This window comes from Nuphar pumila, chromosome 17, assembly GCF_984573655.1.
Source record: "Nuphar pumila chromosome 17, dmNupPumi1.hap1.1, whole genome shotgun sequence".
In the NCBI taxonomy this organism is placed as follows: Eukaryota; Viridiplantae; Streptophyta; class Magnoliopsida; order Nymphaeales; family Nymphaeaceae; genus Nuphar; species Nuphar pumila.
The window spans coordinates 71893639-71917606 of NC_143265.1; the positions used below are offsets into that span (position 1 = coordinate 71893639).

At 37.1% G+C, this 23968-nt stretch overlaps 1 protein-coding gene across 1 annotated transcript in view; it reads left to right on the top strand.

Moving 5' to 3' along the window:
- The window catches only part of LOC149812181 (signal recognition particle subunit SRP54 2-like), an 89908-nt gene that overhangs the window by 25586 nt on the left and 40354 nt on the right, over positions 1–23968 (top strand). Inside the window, exon 9 of the mRNA XM_089993948.1 lies at positions 7727–7841. Coding sequence (XP_089850074.1) covers positions 7727–7841 — 115 coding nt within the window. The remainder of the gene's footprint in view (positions 1–7726; positions 7842–23968) is intronic.

Sequence of the window (23968 nt, forward strand, 5' to 3'; positions counted from 1 at the left end):
TTATTTGTGTAGAAGCCATTAGAGAGGTATCCATGCACCTTAGGACTCGTGAGAGCGATTTGGGGGCCGATTCGTGTGCAAGGGAGAGAGCTTTTGCGGTTTGCTAAAGTAAAAGTTGGATCCACGAAAATTAGAGATTTATATCAAGGTAGAAATCAGGCTCCACAGTCCTCCAACAAAGATGGCATCAAATGATCCGGCATGGCAATGAGGCACTCAAGTAATGAGTGAAACCGATTGAAAATCGAGTGCAACTAGCCATAATATTTTTGTTTATGTAATATGAAAGTATGAGTCTTGTGGCATGTTCTTAATTGCAAGATATTTAATATTTTGCATTGTTCTTGTGAGATAGTTGATGTTTGATGATGTCTCATGCAACTCATAGAGACATAAATGCTTCATATGTGATTTTCTGGTTGTATGTTGTGCAATTCAACATGTGTTATGATTTTTTAGAATTTTTGCTAATTTTTTTTCTGATTTTTTTTTTCAAAATTTACAATTTTTACGATACGATACATATCTTATTTTGGGCCCGACCGATACGGGTTACGATATGATACATACAACCTTGCATTAAAGCATTGGTTGAATTTTTCTATTGCTGTTGAAGCTTAGATTAACATTCTTCTTCGCTTCTGTTTCTTTAATTGAGTCTGCCTGACATAAGCCCATGTTATATGGACATTGGCTTCTATCAGACATGGCAAAGCATTAAAACCTAAGCCTCCAAATAGTTATTGGAATTTTGATTTTAGAAATCTAGATTTAATAATATGATGGGTGTGGAATTCCAATTATTAAATTTGCAGGGAAGTAGGAAGTTTCTATTCATGAGCCACTAAAGATACTCTTGTTGTACATTATCAATCTTTTCCCCCACTCTTTTTGAGCATTCAAAACTTCCAAAAAATGCATTTCTGATCCTTCACTGCTATAAGTGTTGTTGACTGTTCCCCATTGATACTTGTCTATGTTCAAGGTGTTCCCTCCCATATCTCTGCTTTTGTTTCATATTGGGTTTGTGTCATAAATTGGGTTATAATGTATATTCAGCTCCTTTTTTTTCCATTTGATGGAGAACCTAGCCCAAGGGATGTCAGGGTCTCTTTTCACTAAACCAACAAGATTGGCAGTGTTTTAGTTGATTCATTCAGAAATAGATTCAGGTGCATTTTTGTAAGTAGTTGTCCAGGTGTTGGGGAGAGACAGATAACTTGCCTTGGTTCAAACTTCCAAGTCTGCCTTCCTAAGAATCATTTGTTATCTTCAAGATTTTTCTGTAGTGCGTTAAGCTCGGGTTTGCATGTTTATAATTGCTTGCAAACTGGCTTGATATGCATAAGTTGGAATTGTACATATTTTGGATATGTGAATGAATTAACTCTTCCAGACATGCAAGCCGATATCTGTCCTGCCTCTTCTACTTGATGTCCCTCCTCTTGCTCCTTTCGTTTGCTTCATTTAATTGATCATTTATTATGTCATTGAATTCTTATGGCTCCACAATTTCCCTTTTCTCATAGCCAAGCCTGGGGATAGATCTTTCTGGAACTCGAACCCAAGACCCCTCAGCCAACATAGTGCCATTCTACTGATTCAGCTATTGCGTCGGACCCCTTAATGGCACCATATATCACACTGTAAATGTAAATAGGCATGATCCATACCTTCAACTTGTAGCTCTTTGCTGGTTCAGTGTGGAAGCTCAGAAGCATACTGCTCTGTGAGGATAAGTACATGAGTATTTTGAAGGTATTTTCAATGTTTCTGGGTGGAGCAATGAAAAATGTGGGGTTAGATCAAGGTTGCCAGACTAGGAAGCGGAAGCGGGAAACGATACAGGAAGTGGAAGCAAGAAGCGATGTATTCTAAATGTATAGGAAGCATGAAATGAGGAATAAAAAAAAACAATATAAGAATTGAATAGGAATCAAAATGGAGCACAAAAAAACTAAAATAAAAGTTACTATTCTTAAATTTCATGAGTTTTGTGTAAGAATTAAATTTTTAATAAAATCTAAAAATGATACCTACCAATTTAGAGAAAGCACATGGAAGTGAGTGAGAAGCGTGAGAGAAAACACATAAAAAAACATGAAAAGTAGAGTCGGAGAACATATAAGAAGAATAGATGAAGCGTGTGGAAAGCATAGGAGAAGTGTGGGAAAATCAAGATTCTCATCATGTTTCGGAAGCCAGTTTTCGGGAAGTGGGCTTCCCACCTATCTAAGAAGCTTCTAGTAACTCTGGGTTAGATGGAGAATTTATGAAGCTGTTTTTCATATTCTTGAATAATCTTGTTCAGCATTGCAATGTTCGTACTTTGATGGCTAAGAAAGTATGAGTTGACTTGGCCACATGAACGGGACACGATGTGGATACGTTTGGTACAACACGACAATTATTAAAAAGGACAGTGACACGACCATACACAGGCTTGGATATATATATATATATATATATATATATATATATATATATATATATATATATATATATATATATATATATATCAGTGTTGTTAAAAGCGCGCCTTGAGGCACAAAAGGTGTGCCTCGCCTTGAGGCGAGGCCCTCTGCACCTCAAGGCATCGGCCTAAGGCATGCTTCATCAATAAAGCATTTTTTAGTATTTATTTTAGATTTTTTAGTATTTATTTTAGATTTTCTATTTCTTATTGCTTGTTGCTTCATCAATAAAGCATTTTATTTATTTATTTGTATTTTAGATTTTTTTTATAGTTTAATCCTTAGTTTTTTTCTAAGTTATATAATCAGTTTCATGTTAATCTCTCATATTTTTTAGTATTTATTTTAGATTTTTAGTATTTTATTTTAGATTTTCTATTTCTTATTGCTTGTTGCTTCATCAATAAAGCATTTTTTTATTTATTTGTATTTTTAGATATTTTTTATAGTTTTTTTAAGTTTTCAAAAGGAAATTTGAGGCTTACGCTTTACGATCAGTTTCTCAGTTACTTTTACATGTTAATCTCATATTTTTTAGTATTTATTTTAGATTTTCTATTTCTTATTGTTTGTTGCGTCATCAATAAAGCATTTTTTTTATTTATTTGTATTTATTTATTGTTTTTTTTAAGTTTAAAAAAAAATGAGTCTTACACTTTACGCCTCGAGGCTTATGCCTCGCCTCAGTTTTTGGTAGAGCACCTCGCTACGCCTCAACGCTTTTCACAACATTGGTTGAAATTGAAATGTAATGTACTTGATGACAAATTTTAGAAGAAAAAAATACAAATGAATAGATAAGGTTAATGAAGCAATGTGACTACCCAACACTGGTTTGATTGTGTCCATGAAGTGTTCTAGTGTGTCCGAGTGTCGTGTTGTGTCAACACGGGATACACATTCTAAGTGAAGTGTTTGTGTGACATAGGTTGATTGATTTATTTTACAGGGTTGATAGACTATGTTAAGACATTGCCATTTTTATATACTATAACAAGAGAAGGGGATGTTGAAGAAAAAAAATGTTTTCTTTTTCTCTGTCTTGTAAATGTTGATTTGGGAATCATCCTGGCCAATAGGTTGGGGCAACTAGTCCTTCCCAGAGTTGCCAGTTGGGGAAGCGGGAGCGGGAAGCGATTTAGGAAGCGAGACACTTTAAAATTTTAGAGAGAGAGAAGTGGGAAGCGACTTAGAAGTGAACCAGGAACCGTCTCGGAAGCGAGAAGAGAAGCGAACTGGAAGCGACGTAGGAAGCAAACCAGAAGCAACCTAGGAAGAGAACGGGAAGCGAACAAGGATTCGAAGGGGAAACAAAGAGGGAAGCGATTAAGAATCGAAAGAGAAGCAAAAATGTATATTTTTCTAATATATCAAAATATAAGATTTTTATTATTATTGACAAAATAAAACATGACTAGATAACATTAAAGTTGATCTATTAATCTCAAAACTGAATCATGTATGCAAGGCAACCATCTACCAAATGCATCATGTTGCAATCATTTAATAAATAATACATCAAAAAAATATATAATTCATATTCATGTTGTAACCATTTAAGAAATGCATTCTGTTACAAGCATTTAATAAATAATACATCAAGAAAAATCATAATTCATATTTCAGTTGCAAGTTGCAATCATTTAACAAATGCATCTTGTTGCAAGCAATTAATAAATAATACATTAAGAAAAAATCATAATTCATATTCTTGTTGCAAGCATTTAAGAAATGCATCCGAATGCAAGCATTTAACAAATAATACATCAAGAAATCTTATAAATTTGATTAAGAAACATACATTTTTCAAGAAATGAATCAAATGACTTGTTATTTGAGGTTGTGATATTTGCAAGAGAAAAATTAATAAACTAAAAGATTGCATGGAGATATGGTTAAATTTTTAAATGCACAAAATGCATTTAAGCACTAAAAAATATAATTTAATTTCACAATATCTGAGGACACTTGGAAATCTAGGCAAGTAGAAACCCACCCACTATAGGTCACAATCAATAAAAAAGATCTTGCAATGCTCATCATGTACCAAAAGGATATACATATTATAGTTACAAACAATGCCATGGAGATTAAAACAAAAACGCATGATATACAATCAGATTGAGGAAAAAAAATGTTACCTTGAGAGATTGAACCATTAACAATAACCGACTCACAATTGCGAATGCATTTATCAACAAAAACAAGTTACCATAAATACATAAATAATATAAAACAAAAACAAAAAAACAGCCATTTTCAGTCAACCTATGATGTAACAAAGCACATGAAAAACTAAAACAGAAAACAATATTAACTATAACAATCATAAAGCAATTTTTCACACGTAATTAACGACAATGCATGAGTCAGACAGAGAAAGAGTGAGATACAAAGAGAGAGAGAGAGAGAGAGAGAGAGAGAGAGAGAGAGAGAGAGAGAGAGTACCTGAAAACAACCATGATCGCCAAAGCTGGAGGTCTCCAGAAGTCGTCGGAGCTGAGGTTTGCCTGATGGTCCCCGGAGAGAGAGAGAGAGAGAGAGAGAGAGAGAGAGAGAGAGAGAGAGAGAGAGAGAGAGAGAGAGAGAGAGAGAGAGACGAAAAGGGTTTCAACTTTCCCTTTTATAATGGCAAATGACCACTATAGCCTTAAAAAAAGGTTTTCTTTTTATTTTTTTAATTTTTTAAAGGAAAAATAGTCATTATTGGGAAGCATGCTCCCCGTTACGGGGAAGCACACTCCCCATCAATGAGGAAGCTCGCTTCCCATTTTAAAACAATGCTTCCCCTAGCATTTCAGAAGTGCCACGTTTTGCACTTTCGAACCACATATGGGGGGGAACAATCAACAAGTGACCAACGTGGATGAGGTCAAAAAAATTAGGCTGATTTGTTGAATCTTATTCAAGTAATATATGAACAAACGGGAAATACTATAATTTGATAAGGTTTTATATTTTCTCTTTCCACCTTGAGAAACAATGCTTTTTGGATTTAGCTGCTATGCTTGCCTACCAAAAGAAAAAAAAGATGATAATGATCATTTGATAATTATTCTTTTAATTTAATTTTTATATTGATGATGTTTGTCTTCCTTGTTAGCCACTTCTTTCAATGGATTCAGCTCCATTCTTGTGCATTTTGTTCATCCTCCTCTGTTAGTGGGTTTTGTTACTACTTTGTATTTGATTTAAAATAATGTGTTTGTGTGGCATCAGTAGGAGAGGGGTAACAATAATATGAAGGGTTTGACATGAGTTTTAAAATGATGGGAGCAGACTGTGTGTGTGTGTATCTCTAGTGTGGATATATACTACAAATTTTGAAAGAACGAGTAAAATCATACTAATGCATTTTTAAATAAATCTGACCTTGTATATGGATTATTATGGTACATTTAGTTTAGAACATGCTTTGGATCAATAAATTTGAATATAAATGTATTTTAAAGAATGAGAAACATGAATGGTCCAAATTGCAACAAAATTAAGCCGTGAACAAAAGGGCTTTTCACATCTAGTTCTAGATGTGAAACATGATTTGTACTCTATGTCACATGGGTGCGGGTGCGGGTGCGGGGATTCGGCACTTCCAAAAAACCCGGGTGCGGGGGTGCGGCAGGGGAAAAAATGTAATATATATATATATATATATATAAAGGGGGTCGGGGGATTTTTTTTATTTTGCAGCTGTCAGAACAGCTGCTGCTGACAGCTGCTGACAGCTGCAAAATAGTATTAATGGACCTTAATGATCCTGTCAGCTGCATAATTTTTTTTTAAAAAAATTTCGAAGCCCATTTGGGCAAAATTTTTTTTTTTTAAAAAATGGACCTTAATGATCCTGGGTGCGGTCAACGCACCCAGGATCGGGTTGGCCGCATCCGCACCCGCATGGACCTTAATGATCCTGGGTGCGGTCAACGCACCCAGGATCGGGTTGGCCGCATCCGCACCCGCGTCGAGTCGTGTCGACGCGGGTGCGGCACCCTCCTAGCCGAATCCCTGTGACATAGTTTGTACTGAATGAACCGTGATAAACCCATCCATGTGGTTTGGATTTTACTTGAAAATGGCAGCAGTGACTTGTCAGTTGTCACATGCACATGTGCACACACAACACACTCACAACACACACACACTCACACACACACACAAACACACGCGCGCGCCCGCTCACATGATTGGAGGAAAAGGATTCATGTGGAAGACCCAAAATGAATTTCTTTTTGGTTCATATCGCTGACCCCAATTGTTTTGGGATGAAGGCGTAGTTGTTGTTGTTGTTGTATGAACCAAGTCAGCAACATATATTAATCTATAAATTACTAAACAGTAAAAAAGTAAATAGGGAAGGCCATATGTTAAAGGTTGTCTTAAAACCTAGACTAAAAAAACTTGGGCAAAATTGAACAAAATTAACACTGACTGAGTCCAAAGATTGAACAGTATTGGCCAATCAATGTTAACAATGTCCAGAAAATTAGATGAATGCAGTCTGGGGCTATTTAACTGCATGATTGAATCCTAAAAGACTGGATAAAGTTGATCAAAGTCAACATTTGACTGAATCCAACAATTGAACAAAGTTAGCCATGTCAATGTTGATTGAGTCCAAAAATTGCACAAATTTGGTTGGGTGTGTTAAAATATATATATATATATATATGTATATATTATATTTTTTTAACTGTTTTATTATTGTAATAGGTTTTGCCCATGTAGGGGCATTTTTAGTCATTTGTACATATGTAATAAGTACTGCCCATTTGGGGCAGTTTGTCTTTGTTCATTTTTTATATCTTTTGTCTTTCCCCTCTTATATGAGGGAATATTGGACTTTGTCCAATATAGTAGTTGGGATCTCCCTAACGGCTATATTTATAGCCGTTGGGTGCATCCCAATGATTATATGGCCCTTTGTAATGTCTATATAAATGGATTAAAACTCCCTCTTGTTGGCTAATGCTTTCCTAAGCATTCTATCTCAATAAAGATTATTATTTTTTACGTTTTTTGTGTATGCTCTTTAGCCCCTCTTATGATCTCATGTATTTGCCATTGATTGGCTTGTGTATTGTCCCTTCTAGGACTTGTTCTTGTGCTTATGCACATTATGATTTCGCTTTCCGCTTGATTTCATTACAGGGTGCTTGTTGGCTGCATGCAGCCTTTTGTTCACACATTCCCAAGCAGTACCTTCCCTCGGACTTCTTTCATTTCTAAGTTCTGGATTTTTTGCTGCCTTGCAGGTTTTCTCTATGATACCTGGATTTAGTTCAGAATTAATGCCAAAGGGGCGTGAAAAAGAAAGCCAAGCAAGGATCAAGCGGTTCATGACCATGATGGACTCAATGACTAATGAAGGTTGCTTCTTCAATTTGTTTGAATTTCACCATTATATTGTCAAAATTGATTTCAGTACCCTATGGGTGTTTTATCTGCTATGTCTCTGGAAAGGTCGATCATGTATAAAATGGCCTCACCTTTTTGTCTCATTTGATTGCAAGCTGTGTTTAGTGTTGGTTGAGTATTGTTGCATCTTTCTTGTCTATTGGATTTAGTGTTGTGGAACCGATGTAGGCTTCTATTGATGTAGGTTTCTATTACTATCAAGTCACTTCTTTTCTCTTTGCTGTCAAATGCTCTAGGTGATTATTGTGATAATCCCTCATTATCTGTTAATGGTGAGAAATACTAGCATGGCTACAGAATGAATTTATGGATTCTTGACCTTGCCATTCTGTCATTGTGTCAAAAAGGATTTTGGGACTGTACCATATCTCTTTTGGTGCCTTGTATTCTATCTCTTCCATTTCCTAGTGGAAAGACCTTCAATGACATACTCTTTGATTGCTTGCATAGTGTAATGAGATGTGCGGAGATAAGAAATGGTTCAATAATGAACCAAATAACACAAGCACTTAATCTGCAAATCACATAAAACCCTCAATGGAACAAAAGCCGAAAGACAAAAGAATATTATTCAAGAAGAAATAGAGGAGAGAACTTACAAACGAGAGAGGGGGAGACCCCTATTTATACAAGGGAGAAGGCATAAAGGGGCCATTGGGGCTCCCCTTAGTGAACGTTGGGGAGCCCCAACGTCTCACTAAGTGGGGTCCCCAATGGTCCCAAAAGAAAGAAAAATAAAAAAATAAAAGAGAAAAATAAAAAGGGAAAAACTAAGATCCTAAAAAATGCTTATGAAAAGACCAAAATACCCCTATCGGGTATTTTGGTATAAATACACAGAATAGTATATATATATATATACACACGTGTGTATATATATGTATATATTTTAACACCCCTCATCAAACTTTATGAGGAAAAAACCGAAAGTTTGCTAAGAAGAAACATAAAACGAGGAGTTGGAAGAGCTTTGGTGAAGAAATCGGCTAGCTGATATTCTGATGTAACATAAGGCAATGTAATAGTCCCTTTGAGGTATTCATCTCGAACATAGTGACAATCCATTTCAATATGCTTGGTACGCTCATGGAATGTATGATTGCTTGCAATGTAGATCACACTTTTGTTGTCACAACACATCTTAGAAGGAGTTGAAATGACAATCCTCATATCGCAAAAGATACTTCTAAGCCAAACAATTTTCATAGTTGTAGTCGCCATGACACTATATTCAGCTTTTGTTGATGACAATGATACATTTTGCTGCTTCCTGCACTTCCATGAAATAAGCGAATCACCTAAGAAAATGCAAAAACCAGTAGTTGAGATACGATCATTGGGATTACCTTCCCAATCTGCATCAGTATAAGCAGTTAAATCTAAAGAAGAAGAGGATAAGAAAAGCCCTTTTGAGATGCTATTCTTGATATATCGCCCAATTCTCATGACAACTGCCATATGAACTGTCGTAGGGGCATGCTGAAACTTGCTTACTGAATGAACTGCATGCGCGATATCTGGTCGGGTGATAGATAAATAAGTGATCCAATAAATTGACGATAAGGAGTGAGATCATCAAGTAGAACACCATCTTGAAGCCTTAATTTGACATTTATAACTTCAGAAGTCTCTACTTTCTTATCATCTGAAATCCCGAACTTGGCACAAATATCTGCTGCCAGCTTCATTTGAGATAAAATATATCCTCGTTGTGAATAAGCCACCTCAATACCTAAAAAATATCTCAGAAAACCCAGGTTAGACATATCAAAAGTTTTCTTTAACATAGATTTAAGGACGTCTACTCCATCTTTGTCACTTCCAGTAATGATCATATCATCAACATAAAGAAGTAAAATTACAATAGAATCACCTATTTTCTTAACAAAGAAAACAATGTCAGTATAACATGAAACAAAACTCAAATTGATCAATACATTACTAAACCTGTCATACCAAGCCTTGGGAGCTTCTTTAAGACCATACAAAGCTTTCTTTAGTTTCAAAACCTTTCCATTTAAACTCATACCAGGAGGAGGATCCATATAAACCTCTTCACTAAGATCTTCATTCAAAAAGGCATTTTTAACGTCAAGTTGATAAATATGCCATTTTTTGATAGAAGCAATCACAATAAGAGTTCAGATACTTGTCATTCGAGCAACTGGGGCGAATGTCTCATCATAATCTGCCCCATAATCTTGAGCATATCCTTTAGCTACCAATCTAGCTTTATATCTTTCTAACGATCCATCACTTTTCGTTTTTACCTTAAAGACCCATCTACATCCTATGGGTTTCTTTCTCTGAGGAGGATCTAGAACTTCCCAGATTTGGGCTTTCATAAGAGCATTTAGTTCATGTTCCATTGCTTCATTCCAATGTGCATATTGTTAAGTATCATTATAGTGAGATGGTTCATAAAAGGAGTGAATGACTAATAAACAAGTTCTAAAATGTGGCGAAAAAGACTCATAAGACACAAACCTAGAAATCGGCCAGCTGGTATTCAGAAGCAACATAGGGAAGATTGATGGTGCCGCACAAGAATTCCTCCCGAACATAATGACAATCCATTTCTATATGCTTGGTACGTGCATGGAACGTCCGATTGGTTGCAATGTAGATAGAGCTTTTGTTGTCACAACACATGTCGGATGCTTCTGAACTTTCAACTCCCATGTCGGAAAGCAGTCGTCGAAGCCAGATTACTTCCATAGTTGTAGTAGCCATTGCTCTGTATTCAACCTCTGTTGATGAAAGGGATACTTTCTGTTGCTTCTTACATCTCCATGAGATCAACGATTCCTCCACGAAGACAAAAACCTGTCGTTGAATGACGATCATTCGGATCACCTCCCCAATCTGCATCAGTATAAGCAAGAAGCTTGAGATTAGAAGCAAACAAAAATAGACCCCGAGATATAGAATTTTTAATGTATCTGATAATTCGCAAAACTGCTCCCATATGAACAGAGGTTGAAGCATGTTGAAATTGACTGGTTGTATGGACATGTGCAATGTCAGGTCTTGTAATGGAAAGGTATGACAAAGCCCCGACGAGTTGTCTATACGGAGTTGAGTTTTCAAGAGGTTCTTCATCACCACTCTTCATCTTGACATTTACAACTTCTGGAGTGTCCATATGTCTTTCATCTGAAATACCTGACCTGACAACAATATTCAAAGCAAATTTAGATTGTGTTAGCAAATATCCTTTAGAAGAATAAACAACTTCTATACCAAGAAAGTACTTTAAGAAACCCAAATCACTCATTTCAAAGTGAGTTTTGAAAAATTTATTAATATTGCACACTCCCTGTTTGTCACTGCCAGTGATGATCATATCGTCGACATAGAGAAGGAGGATAATGATACCTGTATTAGAATTCTTAACAAACAAAGCAGTGTCAGTAAGACAAGATTGAAAACCAAAATCAAGCATCACCTTGATAAATTTATCATACCAAGCCTTCAGAGCTTGTTTAAGTCCATACAAGGCTTTATTTAGACGAAGAGTTTTTCCTTTAGGAACATCAATTCCTGGTGGTGAATCCATGTATACTTCTTCAGTTAAACTACCATTTAGGAACACATTCTTAACATCCATTTGATATATGAATCATTGCTTTATAGAGGCAAGGGCAATTAGAATTCTAACTGTGGTCATTCTGGCTATTGGAGCAAAGGTTTCCTTATAATCTATTCCATATTCTTGAGTGTAGCCTTTGACAACTAATCTAGCCTTAAACCGTTCAAGACTGCCATCACTTTTAGTCTTTACTTTGTAAACCCATCGACAACCAATAGGTTTCTTGTATAGTCCAAGTGTTTGCCTTTTCTAAGGCTTCTAATTCTACTTGTATGGCTTTTACTCATTCTGGTTGGGTTTTGGCTATTGCATAACTGGGAGGTTCTTCATAGGAGTGAATTAAGGCTATAAAGGCTTGAAATTTTGGCGAAAAAGATTTATATGACACAAATTTCTCAGGAATTTTTGAGATCTTAGTAGATTTTCTTGTTGACACCTCGGGTTCTGATTCTACAGAGTACCTCTCAAGGGCACATGGTCTTTCTGAATTTCCTCTAGATTTTCTTGTTGACACCTCGGTGCTCCTTGTCGTCGCCTCTCATGGGCAGGGGGTCCCCTCCCCCCTGAAAAGAAGTGTTTTCTCTGGTTACGGGTCATGGATCTGAAGATCCAGACCCGTGACACCCAATTCTTCATTAATGGCATTATGTAATATTGATTATTGTAAAAAGGGTATTCTAGTACCCTATTTTTGTTTGTAATCACATGTTAACATAAAGGAATACACAGCAGCCGACCCATAAGCAGCTGGGTATCGGTTTTTTCCAAACCTCTCTCTCTCCCTTTCTCTCTCTCTCTCTGTTTCGCAGCTCTCTAGCGTGGAACGAACTGCAGGTTGCAAAACTAACATGGTATCAGAGCCACGCTTCAGCTGAAACTGGGATTGAATAAAAAAGGCACGTCTGAAGATCCTTTTCTCCTCTATTTCCTCTTCTAAAGTCTGAAAATAAAAAAAAAGGTACGTCTGTTCTTGTTTTCCTTTTTCTTTTTTGGAATCACGACTGACCCAATCAGTCTCATTCTTTTCATCCTACATCTGTTTCTCGTTTCTTTCTGGAATCACGACTGACCCAGTCAGTCTCAGTCTGTTTCTCGCCTCTTTCTGGAATCACGACTGACCCAGTCAGTTTTTTTTTGGGTTCATGACTGACCCAGACAACTCAGATTTTTTTTTGGTTTTTGGGACTCACGACTGACCCAACTAACTCAGTTTTTTTTTGGATTCACGTCTCATTCATCCCCTTCTTTTTTCACCCAGCCAACTCATTTTTTTTTGTTCACGTTTCATTCATTCATTACTTTTCTCCCTACAGTTTCCTTTTCTTCTACTTCGGTGGTGGCCGAACCTTGGTTTCTCCACTGTTTTCTTTTGTCTCTTGAGTGACTCAGCCCAGATTTCCTCATTCAGCCATTAACAAGCCGATACATTAGGAATACATATTCACATTGATTTTTTTTTGGATTTTCATATCCGATATTCCATTTCATATACAAATAAGAAATCTGATTGACATTCAATTTCTGTTTCATATAAGCAATCTGAATAAGTTCCTGAAAAAAAAAAAAAAAGAGTTACAGAACTGCAGGTGTAAGCAGATTGTGCTGAATACATTCTTCATTCTGTGAAACATGAATTCTCTTCCTAGCCAGTCAGTTCTTTCTTCAAGTTTCCTCAGCCAACTTGTGTCTGAAAAATTAAATAATGGTAACTTCTTGACTTGGAAGAGGCAAATCATACCTTTCATTAGGAGTCAGGATCTTTCAGGACATCTGGATGGATCTATTCTAGTTCCTCCTGAGTTCATATCACAAGAAGAAAGGGACAGCAAGGGGGAATCTACTACCGTATATGTTAGAAATCCTGAATTTGTGGCTTGGATGAAAAGAGACCAAGCGCTTATTGCTTATAGTACATCAACACTGTCACAAGAGGTTCCTGTAGCCATTCCAGATGACTGCACTGCCATGCAACTTTGGAACAGACTTGTTCAGACATACTCACAGGTTTCTCAGGCCAGGATTATGTTTCTTAAAAGAGAATTTCAAATGTTAAGAAAGGATTCCATGACCATCATGGAATATTTGAACAAAATGAAGGTTATCACAGATCAGTTAGCAGTTGTTGGAAGTACAGTTTCTGATAAAGATTTGGTACAACAAACCCTCAGTGGATTGGGACACGACTATCATATGATTGTCACTTCTCTGTTATGTTTACCTGAGCTGCCCAATTTTGAAGATCTGCGCGCAAAATTGTTACAATATGAGATGAATCAAAAGGGATTTTCTGAAGAATCATCTATGCATGCTGGGGCACAAGAAGTTCTTGCTACAGGGGTTACTTATGCACGAGGACGAGAAAACTATGATATCAAGGGAAAAGGAGCACAAGGTAGAAGTGGTCATGGAGGTCGTGGATTATTGCCTACACCCAACTCATATACCAACCCACAAAGACAGAGGCCAATTCCTACTTGCTTTCTGTGTAATAAAAGGGGGCATATCAAAGCTAACTGCTGGTTCAATCCCCTAAATAAAGGAAAATCAACACAAACTGAAGCAAAAAGAGGCACAGACAATACAAGGACCAACGGAGAAGTAAAAAAGTTGTTGTTGTCAGCCTTAGCAAAATTGAATCTGAAACAAAATGAGCAAGACACTTGGTATGTGGACTCTGGCGCAGCGACTCATGTTACTGGTGATGCAGGTAAGCTCCTAAAACTTGTTCCTTACATTGGTAGAAGTAGTATAGTTACTGGAGATGGATCACACCACTCTGTCTCGCATATTGGAAACTCCATCATACCCTTGCCCGGATCTTCCATCAATCTTTCAAATGTTCTTTATGCCCCTAATATCAAGAAAAACATTGTTTCAGTTTCTAAACTTGTTGATGATATCAAAGCCTCAGTTGAATTTACTCCCTCTTCTGTTCTTGTTAAGGATCTCTGCACGAAGGAGACGTTCGCTAGAGGAAAACGGCAAGGCAATATGTATGTTTTTCAAGAAGATCCTTCAACACATATTCGCTCTGCAGACCCAAACTTGAAGCTCCAATCATCGTTGTCTTCTGAAAATCCTAACTGCGTTTTTAGTGTATCTGAAATCAATAAGCCAAACCTTTGGCATGGTCGTCTAGGTCACTGCAGTAATAATTTCATTGAAAAGCTTGTTTCAAGTAACCTCATTCCCAAGTCAAGTTTAGGAATAAATGTAAATGACAACAAATGTTCTAGTTGTCTCTTATGTAAGAATCATGTTTTACCATTTCATTCTATCAATAAAAGAGCTTCAAGACCTTTTGAGACTATCTGTTCTGATGTTTGGGGGCCTACTCCAGTTGCTTCTATGTTTGGAACTAGATACTATTTTTTATTTGTTGACAGTTATTCTCGCTATTCTTGAATATTTTTCATGAAACATAAATCTGAGACTTTCAAGTTGTTCCGTAACTTCCATTCCTTTGTCAGAAACCAATTTTCTGAAAACATCCTAAGTTTCCAATGTGACGGAGGAGGTGAATTCTCTTCCATTGACTTTACTTTCTTCAAAGTAATGGGATAAGGAAAAAGGTGTCTTGCCCGCACACACCTCAGCAGAATGAGATTGCTGAAAGAAAGCATCGCCATATTGTTGAGAGTGCGATGAGCATGATGCATGATAGTAATCTTCCGATCACTTTATAGACAAAAGCTTTTCATTCTGCAGTTCATGTGCTAAATCGATTGCCCATGACTATTTTGGAAAACAAGTCTCCTTACTTGTCTCTTTTTGGTATCCACCCCAACTACTATGATTTGCATGTGTTTGGCTGTTTATGCTATGTTTATGTTGACAGTTCAAGGAGACATAAGTTTTAGGACAAGGCTTTGAAGTGCAGGTTTGTGGGTTATGCCGATGACTATAAAGGGTACAGGTGCTATGATCCGGTGAGCAAGCGCATCAAAATATCAAGAAATGTCATCTTCGATAAATTGAATTTTGATTGTCAATATACTAGTTCTTCAGAATCAAAACATAAAGTTCAGGCTTATTATCCTTGGTTGAATTATGAATTTCTCGCAGGAGCTAGTGATGCTTGCTCAAATTGCACTCAAAAGGATAAGATACCTGTGTCTACTGATGGGATGATTGATCATGAAAATACAGACTCAACTTTGAATCCAGGAAGATATAGAGGCTTTGTCTACACTCGACGAGAAAGAGAGTCACCCACCATAGTTGATTCAGACATGGACATATCCTCAACATCCAACATTGTTGATACTAGAAGATCCACATGTCCTCGCCATCCAATTGAAAGGTGGGTCAGTTATGAAAATTTCTCATTAGATTTTCAACTCTTTCTAACAGCCTTGAATAAAGAAGATGAACCCACAACGTTCTCTCAAGCATCAAATTCCAGAAGATGGATTGAAGCAATGAATGAGGAGATGGAAGCTCTACATGAATGTGGTACGTGGGATGTCGTATCAAGACCACCTGATAGAAATGTTGTTGGTTTAAAATGGGTGTACAAAATAAAGTATAAACCAGATGAGACTATAGAGCGATACAAGGCGAGACTTGTAGCCAAAGGTTTTACACAGGAGCAAGGACAGGATTATGATGAAACCTTTAGTCCAGTGGTGAGAATGGGGACAATCCGAGTCATACTTTCTTTAGCTATTGAACACCAATGGACCATTAACCAACTTGATGTGAAGAATGCCTTTCTTCATGGAGATTTGAGAGAAGAAGTTTACATGGAACAACCCACTGGTTACGCAGAAGGTATTCCTACAAAATATGTTTGCAGACTAAAAAGGGCGATATATGGATTGAAGCAGGCATCTCGATCTTGGTTTGACAGCTTTTCTCTTGAAATACAAAAATATGGTTTTAAGAAATCTCTTCTTGACCACTCCTTATTTATATTTAAGAACCAAGACACAATTATTCTGTTGTTGATATATGTAGATGATATCATCATCACTGGCAGTTCCAATGAGCACATTGAAGAAGTCAAACATCTCTTGAATCAGAGGTTCAAAATGAAGGACCTTGGCAAACTACGGTACTTTCTTGGAGTTGAAGTCGACAGTTCCTCTGAAGGAATGACTCTCACTCAACATAAGTATACTATTGATGTTCTCAATAAAGCGGGTATGAAAGACTGCAAGCCCTTAAGCACTCCTAGCGTTCTTCATCAAAGGCTTAACTCTCAAGATGGAGATCCATTTGATAATCCCACACAGTACCGTAGCATAGTGGGTATGTTACAATACCTCACTTTTACTCGCCCTGATATAGTCTACTCGGTGAATCAAATTTCTCAGTTTATGCATGCCCCATGTGAAGGGCATATGAAAGCAGTTAAACGGATACTACGATATCTGAAGGGAACGGTTGGGGATGGTCTCATATATAAGCGAAAGACAAATGAGCAAAGTGCACATGAGATCACTATTTATTCTGATGCGGACTGGGCGGGAGATCCAGATGAACGCAGATCAGTATCCGGCTATTGTGTATTTGTTAGGGTGAATTTGGTTTCTTGGAGTAGTAAGAAACAAAAGGCTGTTGCCAGATCCAGTACAGAGGCTGAATACAGGTCAATGGCAGCCGCCACTGCTGAGGCTACTTGGGTTGGACATCTACTGACAGAAGTAGGAGAATCGATATCTCAATCACTTCTTTTGTGTGACAACCAGAGTGCCATTAGTATGTCTTTTAATCCAATCCATCACAGTCGTGCCAAAAATATTGAAATAGACCAGCATTTTGTGAGACAAAAGGTAGAAGAGAAAGAGATTGAGCCTGAATTTGTTTGAACTACAGATCAAGTGGCGGATATATTTACAAAAGGATTGACTAAAGACAGATTTTGGACGTTAAAAGGCAAGTTGTTCATGATTCAAGATCATGCACAACTTGAGGGAGGGTGAAAAGAAGTGTTTTCTCTGGTTACGGGTCATGGATCTGAAGATCCAGACCCGTGACACCCAATTCTTCATTAATGGCATTATGTAATATTGATTATTGTAAAAAGGGTATTCTAGTACCCTATTTTTGTTTGTAATCACATGTTAACATAAAGGAATACACAGCAGCCGACCCATAAGCAGCTGGGTATCAGTTTTTCCCAAACCTCTCTCTCTCCCTTTCTCTATCTCTCTCTGTTTCGCAGCTCTCTAGCGTGGAACGAACTGCAGGTTGCATAACTAACACCCCCCCTCTGCTTTTCTCTCTTGGTTGACAGACAGGGGGGGTGGAGCCCTCTGTCGTCGCCTCTCGTTGGTAGGGGGTTACCCCCTGCCTTTCTTTTGGGGTCGACCGACAGGGGGGCGGTGCTCCCGTCGTGCCTCTCGTGGGCACGGGGTTCCCCCCCCTCTGCTTTTCTCTCTTGGTCGACCGACAGGGGGGCGGAGCCCCTGTCGTCCCCTTTTGTTGGCAGGGGGTTACCCCCTGCCTTTCTTTTGGGGTCGACCGACTGGGGGGCGGTGCGCCCTGTCGTCACCTCTCGTGGGCAGGGGTTCCCCCCGTCTGCTTTTCTCTCTTGGTCGACCGACAAGGGGGCGAAGCCCCCTGTCTCTTTCTTTTTCGGTAGGGGGCTCTGCCCCCTGTCGCTCACCTTGTCGTCAGGCAGGGGGCTCTGCACCCCCTGTCCTTCTTGCTTTGCCGGCAAGGGGCTCCACCCCCCCTGCCATTTTCCTTGTCGACAGGGGGGGCTCTCCTCCTCCTGTCCTTTTTGCTCTGTCGACAGGCAGGGGACTCCCTCCCTGTCTCTTTCTTTGGGTCGACCGACAGGGTGGTAGAGCCCCCTATCGTTGCCTCTCGTCGGCAGATAATAGTTATTTGATTAAAATAGAAATCAATTGATAGAATAAATAGTTATTTAATTTTTTATTATTTAGCCAAATAGATTAGATTTATGTATTGTTTCCATCAGTTATTTAAGTTTATTTTCAATCTCAGAAATTTTATTTTCTGTATTTAGATTAGAATTTAGTTGTTAATTTATTAATTATCGTTTTTAGATACATTAATACTTGTGAGACTAAATAAAAAAAATTTGCAGTACATTAATACTTAGGTTAAAGTTTTAGTGTAATACAGTATGCTGATTTTTAGATTTCTTTAAAAATCTGACTAAACATGACAAGTTTTGAATGTGGTATGTCTTTTCAACTAAAAGGACTAAAACGTAAAACAATCATGAGTTTGGTTTACAAAACCTGCAACAGACCAAACTTGGTTAAGATGGACAAATTACTTAAAGGACCTTTCAACTCACATTATATTTTGATAGATTTGCAACTTTCTGACTACTATGCCTTCAGTGAGCATGGTGTATATTAGTCTCTTACATTACAGAAGAGTTATGTCTGCCATCATTGTTTTGTTTCTATTGCTTCATGAACTTTGACACACATGAGCCACACAACTCCTGTTGCTCAATTATGTTTGTTTCTAGGATTCCTATAGCTTAAACACTAGGATTGTAATGGAGCAACCATAATTAAATAAAATGATTGTGCCAAATCATGGATAGGTTTATTTGGTCTTTTTGGTTGTGGTTTCCTTTGTCTATTTTGCATTTGTTTTCATGTAATGTGGTCTGCAAAATGTATGATGTTAATATATATTTTGTTATATGTATCTTTGCAATTGAACAATGGGAAAAGATGTAGGATAGGATCATGAAGTTAAAATTCTAAATCCCACTAAAGATCCCAAACTCGTAGGAGGCATCTATAGGCTAAAACATCACTTAGCTGACACAAAACATGGTGTAAGCATGTGCGAAGTGGTTCCACCTGATGTGAAAAGATTTTTTCGAAATCATCTAAAGGATCAGAAGCAAAAGAAAGAAGAGTTAGAACAAAACAAGTTGGATATAAGGAGAAGTGTTTATTTTGGATCATCAACAAGCGATAATGTGAATAAAGAAACTAGTGGATCATGTAGTGATGTAAAAACAAGTACAGGTGATCCTATGAACCTTTTTGTGAACAAAGAAGCACGATAAACCACAATAAACACTGCTTTCAAAAGGGATGAAAGAAAAAATGTATGTCGTGCTATTGGTAGATTTTTTATGCAAATGCATTATCATTTAATCTTTGAAACAATCCATATTTTGGTGCAATGGTAGAAGCTATTGCAAATTATGGGCGAGGGTTCAAAGTTCAAACCGCCTTCTTATCACGAGATCAGAACGTGGATTTTGAAGGACGAAGTAGATTGTACTCATGAAATTTAAAGAGTTAAAAAAAGAATGGCCAAAGGTTGGTTGCAGCATTATGGCAGATGGTTGAACAAATGAAAAAAGAAGAAACTTAATAAATTTTCTTGTGAACAACTCATCTGAGACAATATTTTTGAAGTCCGTTTACATCAGCGACATGGAAAAAACTGGTGCAAATTTGTGTAAGTTGTTTGAAGAAGTTGTTAAAGAAGTTGGTGAAAGTAATATGGTGCAATTCATTACAGATAATGCACCAAATTATGTGGCAGTTGGGAATATGTTAACAGTAGGAAAAACATGTTTTTGGACACCATGTGTTAGAAGATATTAGAAATATATCAGTTTTTAAAGATACAGTGAAAAAGGCAAAAAAAATTACAAGATACATTTATAGTCATGCATGAGTATTAAATTTAATGAGAAAATTCACAAAAAAGAAAGAACTTCTGCGTCCAGCTGTCACTTGTTAAAGTCGATGTTAAGAACATTTCTTATATTGTTCTTAATGATCATAAGTTTTGGGCTGCCATATCAAATGCAATTAAAGCTACACTACCTCTCGTAAAAGTGTTGCGACTAGTTGATGCGGACGAATCTGCTATGGGATTTTTGTATGAGGCAATGGATAGAGCGAAGGAGGAAATTGTTTCAAACCTTGACAATGTCAAAAGAAAATATAAACCTATTTGGGATATCATTGCTAGACGATGGGACTTGCAACTTCATAAGCCTATGCATGCAGCTGCGTATTATTTACATCCATATTTTCATTATGCTGACAACTTCAACTCTGATGGAGAAGTTATGAGTGACTTTTATGATTGTGTTGAAAAATTAGTTTCTGATGCAAATATTCGATTGAAAATTACAACACAAATCGATGCATTTAAAAAGGCAAAGGGGTTGTTTGACAGAGAGGCAGTTGTTACAACAAGAAAATTAAAAAGTACTGGTAAGTTTGCAATTATGTTGTTATTTGTCAATATTTTTTTACGTTTTTGTTAATTATGACATTCTTAATGTTTTTATAAATTTTTTTATTATTTTATTTGAATGCAGCTGATTGGTGGAGTTCATTTAGGCATGAAAATCCTAAGTTGATGAATTTTGCAATTCGAATTCTAAGTTTGACGTGCAGTGCATCCGGCTGTGAGAGGAATTAGAGTACTTTCTCATTGGTTTGTGACTTTGTATTTTATTTTTGAAATACATTTTTATAAGTTTAATTATCTTATAATTGATTATCAATGATTTGAAATTATAGGTGCATACAAAACGAAGGATAAACTTGAACAAGAGAAGATGAATGCATTGGTTTTTGTAATGTACAATATGAAATTAAGAGAGAGAAATATGAGGAGGGCTACCAAAGACCCTATATGTCTAGATCATATAGACTCAGACGATGAGTGGATTGTGGAGATGGAAGATCCAGTGTTGCCAAGTGATCCCAATTGGTTGGAGGATTCATGGTTGGATCCGAACTTCGACATAAATGCCATTGAGCATGTGCCTATTGAAAAAGTCACTTCACCTCATGTTTCACAAAGTGGTTCTAGGCAAGACATGTCTTTAAGAGATCGAGGTAAAGTTATATTCCTTTTACCTAGCTATGAATATAAATGTATTTTTTTAATTACATAACATGAATATTTAATACATGATTTTTTATTGAAGGAAAAAGAAAAGGAAAAGAAGTAACTGAGGACGTGGATAAAGAAAGTGTAGATGATGAAGAGTCAGAGAATGAAGATGAAGGAGAACCTATTTATATGGATTCTTCAGATGATGATATTGAAGACTTATATATTGATGATGACGAGACACAACAAGAGCCTAGGCCCTAATTCATATCATAGAGCTATTGGCCATTTATATGTTTTTTGGGTCTTTCAGTTGTATTTGTGAATGTTAACACTCTCATTTCGAAGAGTTCTGGACAAATACATTAACATTTGGTTGTTAATGTTAACATGCATTTTCTAATTATGACGTGATGTTGTTAGTGCTAATATGCATTTTGTTGTTAATGTTAGTTTTTTATTGAATGAATGCTCATATTTTATTTCTTAGATACTTACATAGATCAAGTTGTTGCATTAATGTTACTTTTACATGTTAATCTCATATTTTTTTCGTATTTTTTTGAGATTTTTTATTTCGTGTTGGTTGGTGCTTCATCAATAAAGCATTTCTTATTTATTTATAATTTTAGATAATTTTTATAGTTTTTTTAAGTTAATTTTTTTTTAGGCTTACGCTTTGCGCCTCGAGGCTTACGCCTCGCCTCAGATTTTGGTGGAGCGCCTCGCTACGCCTCAACGCTTTTCACAACACTGATTACTATCATGGAGCATACTCATGGCACTTTCAACGATATGCATGTGTTTTCGCTCAACAATCCCTTTTTGTTGAGGGGTGTGTGGGCATGACACCCTTCTTCCTATCCCATTATTTTAAAGAAAAGAAATAAAGTCACTAGATGAGAACTCCCCACCTCTATCACATTGGAAGAATTGGATGGACTCAGAGACTTGATTTTTTACTAAGGAAAGAAAATTTTGAAACAAAAGGAAAACTTTTGACTTATTTTTTATGAAATATATCCAGGTGTATCGAGAGTAGCTATTAACAAAGATTATGTAGTATCTGCTCCCAGATCTAGAGACAACTCGGGCAGGTCCCCATACATCAGAACATATTACCTCAAAAGGCTTTGAAGCTCTCTTATTAATAGAATGGAAAGGCAATACATGACTTTTGCATAAAAAACAACTGGAACACTTCTGGCTTTTCTTATCCACATTGAGACTTTCTTTTGAAATGAGATTATTAGAAACAAGTTTTTGAATAAAATGACTCCCACAATGTCCTAATCGACTATGCCATAAGGCTTATTACATTAAGAAATACTAAAAACATTTGCTAAAGAGAAGGAACACGACTCTAATGAAGGCTTCAAATCGAGATGAATAGGGCGGACGGGATGACATGGAGCTTCTTCAAAGACATACATATTGCCTCGTCTCTTTCCTTCAGCGAATGTTTCCCTCGTGCGAAGGTCCTTGACCTGCACAAAGAAGGGAGTGAATTCGACTGAAGCATGATTATCATCAACAAGCTTAGAAACAGAAACAATATTTTTCTTGATATTTGGAGCATGAAGGACATCAGTAAGTTCAAGAGTAAATGTGACATGGGAATGACAAATTTTCCAACATGGGAAACAGGATGGTAAGATCCATCTCCAGTGACAATTTTACTTTTGCCAAAATAAAGGATAGGTTTAGAAAGTTTACCGGCATCACAAGTCACGTGAGTTGCTGCCTCTGAGTCAACGAACCATGTGCCTTGATCATTCTGCTTTAATTTCAATTCTGACAGAACATATATTAACAGATCTCTAATCTCTTGATTGTCTCTGATATTAGTGGGCTTCCTTTTTGGTTCTGTCTGTGGAGTCTTTCCTTTATTTTTAGGGTTGTGCCAACAATTCGTCTTGCACCCTTTTGTTGCAAAGGAAGTAAGTGGGGATTGACCTTTGTCCCTGAGTGTGTCAAGATATTTGGAGTGGGAAGCAATCCACGTCCTTTGTGTCTATTTCGCCCTTGTCCCCCTCGCCCTCGTCCTCGACCATAAGTCACTCTTGTGGCAAAAACTTCGTGGGAATTTATATGAGCATGTGTTTCTTCAGAAAATTCCTTCAGAGTCATTTCGTACTAAATCAATTTAGCTCGCAACTCATCAAAAGTAGGAAGGGCAGCCAAACACAATAGTGAAGTGATGATCATATTATAGTCGGGTCCCAATCCACTCAGAGTTTGTTGCACCATATCACTGTCACTCACGGCACATCCTATAACTGCAAGTTGGTTTGTGATAGTCTTCATCTTGTTGAGATATTCTATGATGGTCATGGAATCTTTTCTCAGTAGCTGAAATTCCCTCTTGAGAAAAACCATCTTCGCCTGTGAAACTTGTGAATACGTCTTAACCAATCTCTCCCAAAGTTGCAGGGCTGTACAATTGTCGGGGATTGCAACAAGAACCTCTTGAGACAAGGTAGAAGTGGTGTATGCAACTACTGAGTGATCTTTCCTTTCCCAGTTGAGATATTCTGTATTTTTGACATACACAATTGAACTCACCCCTTTATTATCTTTCTCTTCTCTCGTAACAAATTCTAGCGGGACTGGAGTGGTTCCATCCAGGTGACCTAAGAGACCTTGGCTCCTTATAAAATGTATGATTTGTCTC